Source organism: Zerene cesonia, chromosome 20 (assembly GCF_012273895.1).
Source record: "Zerene cesonia ecotype Mississippi chromosome 20, Zerene_cesonia_1.1, whole genome shotgun sequence".
In the NCBI taxonomy this organism is placed as follows: Eukaryota; Metazoa; Arthropoda; class Insecta; order Lepidoptera; family Pieridae; genus Zerene; species Zerene cesonia.
In genome coordinates, this window is record NC_052121.1 from 8,691,193 (window position 1) to 8,706,000 (window position 14,808).

At 34.7% G+C, this 14,808-nt stretch overlaps 1 protein-coding gene across 1 annotated transcript in view; it reads right to left on the reverse strand.

The window, feature by feature from the left end:
* Nucleotides 1–275: 275 nt before the first annotated feature.
* LOC119834797 (phosphatidylinositol 4,5-bisphosphate 3-kinase catalytic subunit delta isoform) overlaps nucleotides 276–14,808 on the reverse strand; it is a 22,322-nt gene continuing 7,789 nt past the window's right edge. Inside the window, exons 9-19 of the mRNA XM_038359306.1 lie at nucleotides 14,476–14,664; nucleotides 13,819–14,025; nucleotides 13,165–13,308; nucleotides 12,444–12,568; nucleotides 11,842–11,986; nucleotides 11,502–11,690; nucleotides 10,948–11,090; nucleotides 6,851–7,002; nucleotides 6,071–6,247; nucleotides 5,496–5,615; nucleotides 276–4,922 (exon numbers count right to left, since the gene is read on the reverse strand). Of these exons, the coding sequence (XP_038215234.1) occupies nucleotides 4,800–4,922; nucleotides 5,496–5,615; nucleotides 6,071–6,247; nucleotides 6,851–7,002; nucleotides 10,948–11,090; nucleotides 11,502–11,690; nucleotides 11,842–11,986; nucleotides 12,444–12,568; nucleotides 13,165–13,308; nucleotides 13,819–14,025; nucleotides 14,476–14,664 (1,714 nt within the window). The 3' untranslated portion in view covers nucleotides 276–4,799. The remainder of the gene's footprint in view (nucleotides 4,923–5,495; nucleotides 5,616–6,070; nucleotides 6,248–6,850; nucleotides 7,003–10,947; nucleotides 11,091–11,501; nucleotides 11,691–11,841; nucleotides 11,987–12,443; nucleotides 12,569–13,164; nucleotides 13,309–13,818; nucleotides 14,026–14,475; nucleotides 14,665–14,808) is intronic.

Consider the following 14,808-nt stretch of genomic DNA (forward strand, 5'->3'; position numbering starts at 1 on the left):
GATTGTGAATACAATTTTACTATTTCGTTGGTCAATATTGAAACATTGATAACAATTACTAAATGAGACGAGGTTTCTCATTTTAATCACTACACCGTACACATTCCACTCACTACTGAGAGTAGATAAGCGAGGATGGGTTCTGAAGAATGTGTTTTGTTCTAAGCCCTTTGAAGGTTTCATTATAAGAATTCCGAGCGTCATTCCAACTGGTCTTGCTAGTTACGCAAGATCTTGATAAAGGTTACAAATCAAAGAGGTCATTATGTATAATATGTTTATTCAAAAAAATCATATTTGAGATAGCAAATAAAATTAATCGGTAAATTATTTATACAATAAACAAATATCCTTTACATTTCTTCTGTAACTCGTATATGATAAATGACACAACAAAGGAACTATTATTGTATACAGACTTGAGATGTATCGTGAAACTTAAATAATCTTAAACCATAGCTAATATAGTCGATTAAAAAATAAACCTTAGAAACTACATCTCTCGTGCCGTACGTTGAAAATATTTGGTGAATTCTATACAATGATTCAACGGTATCCGACCAAACAAACAAAATCTTAAGGTGCTACTTCATACGTTTATTTGACTTAATATATGGTGGGATCTATAAGGAAATAAACCGACTTATACTATGTAAACAAAAAGGCAATAGTGTATATTTATTGGATGCGACTTAAAAGTATCTATTGTGGCAATTTATTTCAATGTACCTAAAGTATAACAACAAAATACTATGAAAGTGATTTTCCATAGAATTTGTTTAGACACTATAACACTATGAACACTGAAGGACTTATACTAGCGGGATATTATATTTTTTTTAACAGAATGAAACGGGAGGGTGCTAAATTGCGTATTTATCAATTGATGATTTTTTAATCTTTTGAAATCGAAAGCTTTAACGAAAATAATTCAATGAACTTAATATTGATTTTAAAACGCTTGTTTCCTAACCTATTAAAAACAACGTATCGTTAACGTTTTAGGTAGCACCTTAAAAGATATACATATTTAACTAAAAACAAGCTCCCACAATTTTATAAAATATAAATAAAGACAGTATTTACATTGCACAAACGTAGCTCGTGTACTTAAACTTAAACATTTTTTATAGATATTATATCTCGCACTATACGGGAGCGATCTGAGTTATATACGCCGAAAATCTTTTTAGACTTAAACGATTCGATAGTAGGTTCACGTATGGGAATATAATTGTTAATATTCAAGTTTGTTTTGAGTTTAATACGAATTAGTGGTACCATTAAATTCAAGAGAAAAAGCAATCAAATAATTTGCACATGAGAAAAATCGGCTTCGAAAATCGCAATTTTTTCATCCATTTACACTTCTATACCCTAACAACGTTATAGAAAGCAATATAAAAAACGTCCTCCGTACAATTATAAAGATGGCATAACATAACAACGACTGTATTCAGCGAGACGAAAGATAAGTGAGAAAAGAAAGCTTTATTCTTGAAACGGGATTAGTGAATGAACCATCTATTACGATGTCAATGGCATACACAAATATATTTGAATTCATTATTTTCACCACTAATTCGTATAAATTTCAAACCGTTAACACAACAATAAGCAAAATACTTAAACAGAATAACTTAAAGTTCAGTACACGACACCATGAGGTAGCCAGACGTTATAAAAAAATTAAAAACAAAAAAAAAACTCCAACCCTACGATATAATACTGCTACACCTATGATATCTACCAACTACCTTACATCATGGTTCGTATTAAAAAAGCTAATCAACGTGTTCGCTACTTATATCTAAAAATTTGCCAATGAGAGCGTTTCACTAAATTTAAATAAACGTCGGGTACGAGCGGTGGCAGCCCTTACAATAACCTTTTCGATATCTAAAACATAAAAAAAAAACTATAAATAACTCGAGTATACGGCACCTATATCTAACGAGCACACGGCTCAAACGAAAACTACCCTTAAAGTACGAAAATACGATTGAAATTTCACTGTATCCATCTCGACTCATTTAGTTATTTAACGTTGTACAATCAGTCTTCCAACATCATTCCCAAACCATCATTCAATTTAGAAATTACAATATCAAAGTTACATTACCGAAAAGACATCAAAGAAAATTTCTCAGCGAGCGCTGTTAAAGACTTTCACGATAACATTGCATTCGCATAAAATGTTTCAAATGAAAATAATAATTATTTACCTATACATTTCCATCTTCGCCTACCTCATTCCGCAAGTTTTCACTCGTTACGAAAACGTTCAAATTGCGCGTACGCAAACCGCGCTAATATATCACAGCCAAAATGGCCGCCACACGCTCGTACACCCTTCGCATTAGGGCTAGTTCTCACAGCGATTTAACAACCATGAGAATTTAATTAACGGGCGATACTGAAAGCCGATTGGTTGTTTCAAATATAATTCGCCGTTTTATATGTATAACAGCCCTTACTTCGCATGCATGCGTCCACTTTCATTCGTGCGTCGCCATGCGTGCGTGACGTAATCCGACGCTGTCTTAGAAATAAGCTAATAAGGCTATTCATATGTGCCTATATCCGATCTAATTTGACCTCTAATGCGCTGATTATAAAGTGGATAATAGCATTTTGAGAGCTTAGCTAACGATAATTCGACTCATCGATTTAGGCTACGAGCCGGTGTTCTGTGAATATCCTTGATTCTAAATGTCATTATTTGTATCCGTTTTCGATCGAATTCTTAATCAAATATTAGTCAATTATATAACACTTTATCGTGAGTGATATTTTTCATTCAATGCGTGGTGCTTAATAAAAACGCGAATATCCGTGTAATGCCGTTGTTTATACAAATATTATGTGTTTTATAAATTCATTTAATGACGTCATAATTAAAGCGACATGCTACATCAGTCATACGAACACATGCATGACATTCGAAAGTATTTTCTCCTTCATAAATGCAGTCACTTTATGCATGAATGTGATTATTTAGTATCGTATTTATTTCATTTCCTTGACTTTAAAAGATCGCGTAGACTAGCTCAGATAGAAATCATTTCCATCTTAAAATATGCACAGAATACCGGCTTATGCCGAATTATAATATTTCTACGATAATAGTATACATAATGATAAGCATATAAGTTGGGATATTGACATATAAATACTTATTTTATGTATATATAATATGCGCTAGCGATTATATGTTAAAATACTAGATATGTACCTAAAGGATAATACGAATCATTTCATATATGAAGATATTAAGACACCGTCATTTAAAACCTCGCCTATTCACCGCACCATATCGAATTACAAAAAGCAAAGACAATCTTTTTATTTAATTAGTATAGTATATTCAATTTCAATGCGTAATTTTATTTTATACTTATTTGAATATAGTGAAAATTCGTTTGTCTGTCCGTTATAGATATAGTACGATTAAACGGTTTCGCATCTTAGGCACATAAACATTTATATTTAGCTTCCATTTATGTCTATATATTTTAGGGTGAAACTGATAGATATTTTAGTATATATTTTAACTAGTTTGTTATTTCTTAATGCATGCAATTTAATTTTGTATAAAAAAAAATAAAGAACTGAGAATCTCATACGGTCTTACCTATACCAATATAACTCCATATACATATTAAATAAATTCTTTATATCCTTCCGTATATATCGAAGCTTTTATGTAATATACTCCATGTTTAAGATATAAGCATCCTGCGACCAGTATATTGTTTAATTATATAACACGATTCATATAGCAAGGTCAATATTTATTTTATGTTTTTAAATGTCATATTTTCTCAAAACTATTTTATTTATTTGTTTTGTATAATTTGCAAACTACGGGGGATATCGAATATTGTTTTTCTTTATGTATATTTGAATTATTTGTTTTTTTTTTTTAATATTTAATATTGATATACAATTGGATATACATGTATCATAGAATTAGATTCATTCGCAAAAATCCCAATGCAACTTGCGTTCGTAAATATATTTTTAATGAATGCAATTATAAATGTATTCAGAGAATCGAGTAGTAATTACAAATTTAACAAACACGACACATTATATATTACTTCTATTGAATTTTTGACTTGTATTAATAATAATTTAATATCGACATGGAACAATATTTTCTAATATTTTCTATAATTTTAAGCTATACCAAAGATTGAAATATAAGAGTATATCTTCAATATAACAGATTTTATGACTTGCGAGATTTTCACAAAATCATTGAATTATGCATGTTAAATATATCATATATAGCTTCTTCATCTTCAACATTTTATATTAAGCTTATCATAATCGTTAAATACAGTTTAACCAAAGCTCTTAACAATACTACGGGCCTGTTTCACAATCATCCAGTAATTTAAATAGCATAATTTCCTGCCATCTCTTTCTTCTGCTTTAAATGACATGAGATAGCATTACATTTATTTATTTAGATTTAACTTGTATATAGAAAAACGGGCACTAATATTATATTCCAATCAAACTCGTCTTTGAAATAAACATAGAACGTTCAAATGTTTCTAGAAACAATATTCAAAATCGAGTTCGATTTTCAAAAATTTCGAATCCGCATCGAATGTCTTTGAATTTGGAAGCGCACACACGGAAAGGGACCCGGCCGAACAGCGCGCACCACGATCACGGTCACTCGTTACACTAAACTGAGCTTTATTTTATAAGTATTAGAGTTCAGTTTACAATGTCTGTGGCGTGTATTTCGACGGCTGTTTCTTCAGCCGTCGCACGGATCACTGTCAGTTGTTCTTGTCGAAGTTGTGGAACGCCCAGTTGAAGGAGGTCGTCCATGAGTTCTTCTGCGCTTCGACGAATTTCATACGAAAGTGCTCAATCGCCTTCTCTTCGGAGAGATCCATTACCTGTATGATTTTGTGAATGTAGAAAGGAGCTTTTTGATCATATATTTACTTTTATTTGAATTCTTAATAGAGAAGAAATATAAGAAATTATAGATAAATCAAAAATAACAATTCCGTTGCTTAAAAAATACACTAACTTTTACTGTCCATCATTTTATAATCATGAATATAGCTAACAATAGCCAACAATAAAAAAACCTAAAACTATTATTCTAACTATCTTGCAACAAAAGCATACTTTTTAAATTCAAATAAAAAAAAAACGAATAATTAATAAATAGAATATAGTTAAAAAAAAAACTAAGAAACACTCTTTGATGAAAGAATCAGTTAGTTATATTGTGTCACTTGCTCTTGTACAGAGGTTTTTTTTTTAATTTTTGAATTATATGTGTCAGTAGCAAACAAACATACATATGAAACTATTGATAGCATGTTAAAAACCACCTATATATATATATAAGTTTAAAATATAAAAATGGTACCTTCTGTATTGTCTTATTTGAATAGAATCTTTTACAATGTGTAAATATTTCTTATTTATAGGAAAGACAAAATAGCAAGATATATTACCAGAGTCTCTCGCAAGTATTGTAAGTCCTTCTCCGAACTTAATTCTGGCAGTCCAGTTGAGATCATCATAGAAAACAGGGACAGTATGAGGTGGCCGTGCTTTCTGAGTATTTTGAAGGCCTGCAACAAAGGAGACATAATAATTTCATCGCAATTTTAATATCATCTTTTACAGTATCACTCAGTGCGTCGCTTTATATGATTTTTTCTATCATTTAGGAAGATACAGGAGATAAAAGCATATTAAAAAATACCTGAAAAGAAAAATCTAATCCGCCTTCAAATTGTCAGAACTTTTAAATAAGACCACATGGGAGGCACCAGCTTTCAAATAAGAATCATGAAAATCGGTTCACGCAGTAGAAAAAGTTATGAGGAAAAAAAACCATTGTAATACATTGCTTTTTCTTTATAACTAGCGGCCCGCCCGAGGTACATATATAGCCTATAGCCTTCCTCAATAAATGAGCTATCTAACACTGGAAGAATATTTCAAATCGGACCAGTTGTTCCTGAGATTAGTGCGTTCAAACAAACAAAAAAACTTTATAGTATAGATAATATTAGGCACTGACGGTCTCGCAGAGCTCCTTGAATATCTTGAAGTCGAGCTGCTCGCCCACGCCGCCGCGCTGGCCCTTGTTGATCACGTGTATGAAGTCGTGCGTCAGCACGAACGGGACCCGCTCGCGCTTGAACCCGTACTTCTGCTTGAAGTGCCCGAGGAAGTGGCCGAAGTCTATGTGGAAGAGCTGGGGAAAAACAGTCAATTAGTACTTCTTATATCATCATCATCATCATCATCATCAACAGCCCATATTTCTTCCCACTGCTAGAACACAGGCCTCCTATGAGGGCCATAATCCGCTTCTTGTATGTTTGGTGATAATAATAGCGTATATAGGGCATCCGCGTGATGGATTGGTGTCCCCACGTAGGCCTTTCAATGGAATGTATTATCCTCCTGGTGGTACCCGAGTATTATGGCAAAGAGAAACCCGTACTTCTGTTTGAAGTCGCCGAAGTCTACGTGGAAGAGCTGGACGAAGAGCGATCATTTATAATACTTTAAGTGTGTTTGATGATTGTTATTTAGATATTAGTGAATTTAGACCGTATGCTCTCGATCAATTAGAGCTAAAAATTAAGGTTTAAGACTGTAAGGATAACTGTTTTGTGGTTCAACAAATGGTCTATATAGAACTAAGACTATGAATCAACATGATATGGTTACAGACCTCTGATTCTCCTTCCTCACCGTACGAAACGCACTAACATGCTACTATTTCTCGCCAATCGGCTGTATTTAATGTACAGAAATGGTCCAGAGGTGAGACACTATCCACAGCACCCACCTGGCCAGTCTTCTTGACCATAATGTTATCCGGGTGCCGGTCGGCGATGCCCAGCACGTAGGTGGCGACGCAGTAGCCGGCGCAGCTCATGGTGAACTCCTCCACCGCCTTGTTGAGCGCGCTCTCGCTCTGGTTCTGCTTGCGGAGCCACTCTGTTTCGAGGTACGCGAATTATTTCTGATCTTTGTGTGTGGCATGTTTTAAGGAAAGAAATTTCGGAATTTTGAGGGCATCATGTACATGGTACATATAGGTCTAAAACGGTAATATGTTTTTTTTAAGGGAACTTTGAAATGCTTAAATTAAAATTCGATGATGATTCGGGATTCGAACGCGCGTCTTTTGCCTTCAGCCTCGATTTTCTTTTTCTATTTCCTTTTAATATTTTTGTTGATGATACATATCGAGGGGTAACGGGCTATTTGGTTTAAGCGACATTTTTGCAACTTTACAGGAGAGCCTTTTAAAGTTTGAGATTTCGAAATAAAATTCATAACAAAAAAACTTCTGCAATTATTTAAACGGAGTAAACTGCATTGAAATTTAATGAAAAATATCTAGTTGTTGATGCTAATACCAAAGAAAGCGGACCTTTATTTACAAAGATAAATGTCGCTTAATACAACGTGCCCTTTTTTAGAGACAGGAAAAACGATTTAAGTGACTTCATAACTACAACTGGCTACAGGGGAAAAAAATTAAGCGACAACGCATTCTATTTACGGAGTAAGCCAAAAGGTATGAAGTAACGAAACCCAAAATTTGTACAAGCAAGCTATTTATCTTAACTACCAATTTAGATTAAAATGACTGTCAGGTTAATTTACTTATGTGACATATAACATTGAAATTGTAACGTTTAATGTTGATAGTTTATTTACATTTAAGACTATCAATGGCTGATGAAACAACCAGGATATATTGCAATCATTGAAAATTTCAGGTGCTTACATTGAATAAATGAATAAATAAGCACAACATAATAATCAATCAAAGTATTTATTTAGAGTAATTATTATTATATAACAGTCTCACTAGGAACATCAATTATATTAATTTACTTTTCAGTCTTAATCAGCAGAATTAGGTACATTAGTATTTTGTATGATAATTAAGTAAAATCAGTCTCAGTGTAGGAACATCAACTATAATTATTTATTAGCTATTCATTCAGTAGGTAATTACTTGAGATCAGTTTTCATAAAACTTTCTAAAAGTATAAGTTTGTTAATCTTAATCAACAATTGCAAAATAAAAATATAAAATCAACAAAAACAAAAAGGTAATCGCTCAAATCCGTCTAACTACAGACCAATCGCCATCACTTTTTTATAAAAATAAAAATAAATAAATAGTTCCAAAATAATGGAATCCATTATTAACTGCCAGCTCATGAGGTACCTAGACGAGCATCAGTTGATTAACGACCGGCAATACGGTTTCCGTAGCGGTCGTTCAACTGGTGATCTTTTAGTCTACCTTACTCACAGATGGGCGGAGGCGGTTGAGAGTAAGGGGGAGGCATTGGCTGTAAGTTTGGATGTAGCGAAAGCCTTCGATCGGGTTTGGCACAAAGCACTTCTGTCGAAATTGCCATCATTCGGACTTCCTGAGAGGTTATGCGATTGGGTTGCCAGCTTCCTGAAAGAGAGGAGCATTAGAGTCGCAGTCGACGGTTCTTGCTCTGAACCTCTTTATGTGAACGCTGGCGTCCCACAAGGCCGCGTGCTATCACCTACACTGTTTCTTCTGCATATCAATGATTTGTTGCAAATCAGTAACATTCATTGCTATGCAGATGACAGTACGGGGGATGCTCTTTATCCCGGCCGCGCAAACACCTCAAAGGAATACCTACATGAGTGCCGAAACAAACATGTGTCTGAAGTCGAGGCTTCTCTCCAAGAAGTCCCGGATTGGGGTGAGCTCAACCTTGTAGAGTTCAATCCCCTAAAGACACAAGTTTGCGCGTTCACCGCTAAAAAGTACCCATTTGTCGTAGAACCTCGTTTTAAGAGTACTCCCCTTAGTATATCGCCAATCGGAATCGTATATAGTATCGAAAATCGGAATCCTCGGAGTTGAAATCTCGAGTAACGTTCAGTTTCGCGGTCATTTGGAAGCGAAGGCTAAACTAGCCTCCAAAAACTTAGTGTGCTCAGTAGATCGAGACAGTACTCCAAGCCGGCCCACCGACTTCAGCTGTATAAGGCTCAGGTGCGACCGCATATGGAGTACTGTTCTCATCTCTGGGCTGGAGCCCCACAGTACCAACTCCTTCCTCTTGACCGTATCCAACGTCGAGCAACTCGAATTGTCAATGACCGTAGGCTTTCCGATAGGCTTGATTCTCTATCCTTACGAAGGGACGTGGCGTCCCTTTGTATTTTATATAGAGTGTACTATGGGGAGTGCTCTGAGGAATTGTTCAACATTTTACCAGCCGCACAGTTCCAACATCGGACCACCCGCCGTAAAAACCAATTCCATCCGCACCATCTGGATGGTTGGCGGTCCACCACCGTACACTTCACCCGCAACTTCTTTCCGCGTACGGTGAAGCTTTGGAACGATTTACCAGCTACGGTGTTCCCGAACAATTACGACATTGGGGCCTTCAAGAAAAGAGCGTATATGTCCCTGAAAGGCCGGCAAAGCACTTGTAACACCTCTAGTGTTGCAAGTGTTTATGGGCGGTGGTGACCACTTAACATCAGGTGGCCCACCTGCTCCTTTGCTTGCCCTGCCATAAAAAAAAACAAAGAAAACTTAATTATAAAACACAGCTGATGCTGATAACAATCATAAGTAATTAAAAGTAACGTAGGTATTTAGTCATCATTTTCTTCGACTATGTCCTCTATATCAGTATCTAGTAACTGAACTGGACTGTGACTGAAGCGCCCGCGCACGATAGTTCAGTTGAATGTTTACGATTTTTAACACCCGGGCGAGGAAATAAATATGGTATCATATGACATGATTGAAATGTACCATATTAAAATTTTGTGATTGAAATACCGACTTGTATTTTTATGAATACAGACAAAATGTTTCAATATACATCATTAATTTTATTGTCTGTATTAAAAGACATGCATTTAAAAAAAGCGTAGGACTAAAATGGTTTAACGACTAAACAAAATATCTCAACAAAAACGAGTATTTGATTCAAGTAGCACCCGGCGTGGAAAATAGATGCAGCTAAAAGAGTTTAAGCGACAACCCATATCGTATTTGGGTGACGCACAAATGGTTTAAGCGACATCACACCGTATGATTAGGGAAGTCAAAATGATTCAAGTTACTTCTTGATAAAATTTAGAAACAGGAAAAACGCTTTAACTCTTACTCACTTATTTATGAGAGATAGGGTGACTGGTTTATGTCTCGGTTATTAATATGATGGTATGGTTCAAGTACACGATTCAATAAAAAATGCAAAATCCACGTCGTTTAATACACTGCCACTTTGGAAACGACACGAAAAAAGTATTGTTTGAAACGCCAAAAAAGTGCTCCGATTTTAATGAAACCGGCATCATTCGACGGAGAAAAATTCGCTGATTTCAAATATGTATATAACTCAATATCACCCAAAATGTCGCTTAAACCAAATAGCCCGTTACCCCTCGATATGTATGTTGATGATTTGAACTTTCATTTAAATTTCACTCAATGAAACACCGGTCATAATGGTGAATATCTTGGTCATTTAAGTTCAGATAGACCAGTTTGTCGGTTTGAGTACGATACAAAAACTCCAAATTGCATTTGAGACCGACTTTAAAAACTGTTTCTCTAATTTCTTCACTCCAACCTCAGTTCTTGATATACCACATCATATAATTATTAATTATGCAAGAAATATTCATTTATAACATATAACTAAACCACTTTCAAATTGTCACAAGTCACAACTATACAAAAATTTTGATGAGACTTCGTGGAAGGCATCAGATTTTACATTAAAAAGAAACGAATTCGAAAATTTCGAAATTTCTTCATTTCATTAATTTTGATTGATTTTATTATTTCTTGTTTGTTTCTTTTCTGTCAAATTTGCCTCCTTTTTTAAGAAGTCGCTACAAACTCACGGAACAGGTTCGCCTTGGAGATGGTGGAGGCCGCGTTGAACAGCGCGCTCTGCTTCTGTATGTTGGCGACCGTCTCCGCCTCGTCCACCACCTCGATCATGCCCACCGCGTACTCCATCGATATGCAGTTGTACGGGTTCAATCTGCGGACACGGTACACGAGGTAAATAATCAGTTGATAAATTGATCAACACGATAATATGTATATATAACAATAATAAGTTTCGCAATTTCTATAGTTTTGGCTTTTAAAATTTTATATTGTTAAACATCAACCAAAGTATGTAACAAATGAACGAAACAACAAATAATCTATTTATTCTTGCTATCTTTACATTCAATTGATATTAATATAAGAAAAAGATAAACACATTAAAAATTCAGTGTTCACTTATTCGGAATCAGTAACCAAATAATTTTATTTAAAAACAAGTGTAGCTTATGAAGTTTCATCGGTCTTTTCGAGAATTTTTATTCACTTTATACTCCACTCAAATCCACAATTATTCCATCTCACATTTATAAATACAAATAAAAAATAAACAATCACCTACCTAAAATCATAACCCGCGTTCTTCCATATCCGGTCCATGATCCTGAGCATCTGCAGCGTGAACATGTCCTGCCGGAGGTCGTCGCCGATCTTCAATATGATCCTTATGTCCGTGCCGGTAGGGTCCAGATTCTCAAACTCGAGCAGCAACGGCCGCATTTTACTGTCTTTTACCGTGCATCGATCTGGCCTGTTATGAAAAAAAAAAATGAAAACTAAATACTCCAACAACATAATATTTTTACTTTGTTTTGTACTAAAAAAAAAACAAATAAACTCTATATTTCTTTTTCTAATACTAAACACATTTTTTTTAAGTATTGTATATGAAAAATACTCACTTAATCCGCTTACAAACAAGACTGGGCGTAAGCGGAGACACAAAATCACACAGCGTCTCCATACAATGCGGCTCTTGCAGGTGCTGGTTGAGCGCCGCTCGAGCCTTCGATATCTCTTTCTTCTTGCGGATACATTGACTCGCCCCTGTGTGCGATGTGTTACTGATTATACATTTTGCACAGAAAAGAAAAAAACATGTGCATTTTTATTTATTCTGTGTAAAAAGAATAACAAGCAAAAAATATTTGGAATAAAATAAAATAAATTATGTTATACAATATACAAAAATACATCAAATCACAAAATAAAATTTATTAGAGACAGAGTTGAACTCGCGATCCGGCGTAATAATCAATATCATGGATTCACTATATAATAATTTGGCTAAAAACTGTCATAATAAGATGAATATTTTTAAAGAAAGTATGTTATATGCTTATAATAACTCAAATTATAATTATACATATAAATATTATTACAAAATATAATTTCTAATCAAGCACATACATACTAATATATCTTACATATCCAATAACATTTTACACGGATCCACATTAAATATACAATCTCCTTCATAGACCCAATTAAAAAAAAAACTTACACTTGAGCTTATCCAAGCACGTGATCTGGCGCATAAGTGTGTTGATGTGATCCTGGCAGCCGCGGCAGTACGCCTCCAGCACCAGACCAAAGCGCACGCACACCGACGGTACGTGCATCTCCGACCTGAACGAAATTATTATGGAAATTAGAAATTGATATTTTGATATGTTAATAAAGTTCAGAGAATGTTGGCGAGTTAATTTGCCAAATTCTCATTTAAACAGACAATCATAGAATAGTATAATATAAAATTGTTTTTTGTTGCAATAAATAATATAGGTATAGATGCTGCTTACAAATTATTTTTAACTCGCAATATTGTGTATGAGTGTTCGTGTATGCGTGTACCTGTGTGCTTGTGTCTATGTAAGTATGAGTGATGTATAGTCACATCAGTAGTAGCATCAAACTTAACTAAAATATTTGGTAAGGTCAGAAAAACAAAATTAATACATAAATAAAACAGAACTTTAATTGCATATAATTTAATTGCAATTTTAACAGCTTCCCAGGGCAAAACCAAAGTAAGCTACACTTCTCAAGCCGTTCTCTCCATAGGAACAATATTTTAAGCTTTTTCAACGTTTGCGAACTTCACCTTCAACAAATCCCGCTTATTAAAACCGAAAACACTATCACTTAAAGAAACTTCCTTGCATGAAAATAAAAATAAATGAAATGATATCTAATACAGTGAACAAACAGAAAGAAACACTCACCGTAAATGCCAAAAGAGATAGTGCCCAATGGTCATGTTTTTGAAAGCCCGCTCGAGCAGAAACCGCGCGAGATCGCACGTCAGGTACGACTCGTGTTTTAGCGCTTGCACTAATTGTAATAAATATAATAATAAGTCTTCGTCACTGTAACAAACATGCCCTGTTTAATTATGGCCCCTATTGCTTTTAATATAAGATACACATTTGATTTTTATTATATTCTTTAAGTCCATAAAAAATGTTTTTTGTCTAGAGATCAACAATGTTGTGTGACAAGATAAATAATTTCAATAAGTACTATCATATGTGAAAAAGCGTATATTGTACACAAATAATTTTTATACTTATTTATTTTTTATGTTTAGAGCGAAATATATGAATGCAAATTCGATGAGCTCAATAGAACATCTAAATTCGAACCCACGATATAATCTGTTCATATAGTTAACTAGCTGGTCGCCCCGGCTTCGACCGTGGTACATATACAGTCTATGTCAATCAATGAAGATGCAGCTATTTTTTAATGGTGCAAACATTTTTTAAAACAGTCCAGTGGTATTTGCGTCAAATCGTTACAAATATACAAAAGCTTGCTTTTTATAATACAAGTGTAGATATGCTGCTTAAAATATATAAAAAAAAATCAAAACACACCTAATCTTAGCCAAGCACTCCACGGCGAAGCTCCGCACAGCCGCGTCCGCATACGCATAGTCCAGCAACTCCAAAGCCGATTCCACCCTCAGCATCGGCCAGTTGGACAGCATCTTGGCCACTCGGGCCACTTCCGCCCGCTCCGTCCACTCCACGCAAGATAGTAATTTGGGCAACAGCTCAGGCGCTTGCGTTTGGAAATATTCTCTGGAAGTAGGAAATTAGTTGTGTAAGTTGAATACATAGCTGAAAATCCTACTAATATTATAAATGCGAAAGTTGGTAAGGACGTGTGTGTGTTTGTTGCTCTTTCACGCAAAAACTACTGAACCGATTGCAATGAAATTTTGTACGTAGACAGCTGGACAACTGGAATAACATATAGGCAACTTTTCCCCCCGATATTCCTAGGGGATACGGATTTACGCGGGTGAAACCGCGGGGCGCAGCTAGTATATCATAAACTACATTACAACTTTGTTACTTTATTCAAACTGAATTCAACAATAGCAAAAAAAAAAAGTTAAGCGATTATGTTTTTCGTAATTTTTTCGGTCTTGTTATATTTTATTTTCTAATAAATCCCGTGAAAAGGATTTAATAATAGTCTCAAAAACTATTTACTCTTTCACGCATTAATTATTTCATGTATCATACCTGGCAGCCCAAATATCCTTCTTGTCCTGTTCGTGCATCTCATACATAGGATCCTTTTCAGCTGTAGTTCGAAGTTTCTCGAAATCATCAGTCAGTCTCGCCATTTCTAACGAACCATTTTCCAATTGATCCGCATACGTTCTTATCGCCTCTTGTTTCGGAAATAAGATTGGATGTTGACAATCGTAACTGAAATGAAATAGGAGTTTTGAGAACATATCACAATATTGAATTTCTTATTCACATGCAATTTTTTTCTTTATTCAAAAGTAATTCTCCGTGTGAATGTGTTCAATAAACAGAGAACAATCAAGAAAACTGTATATAGATCAC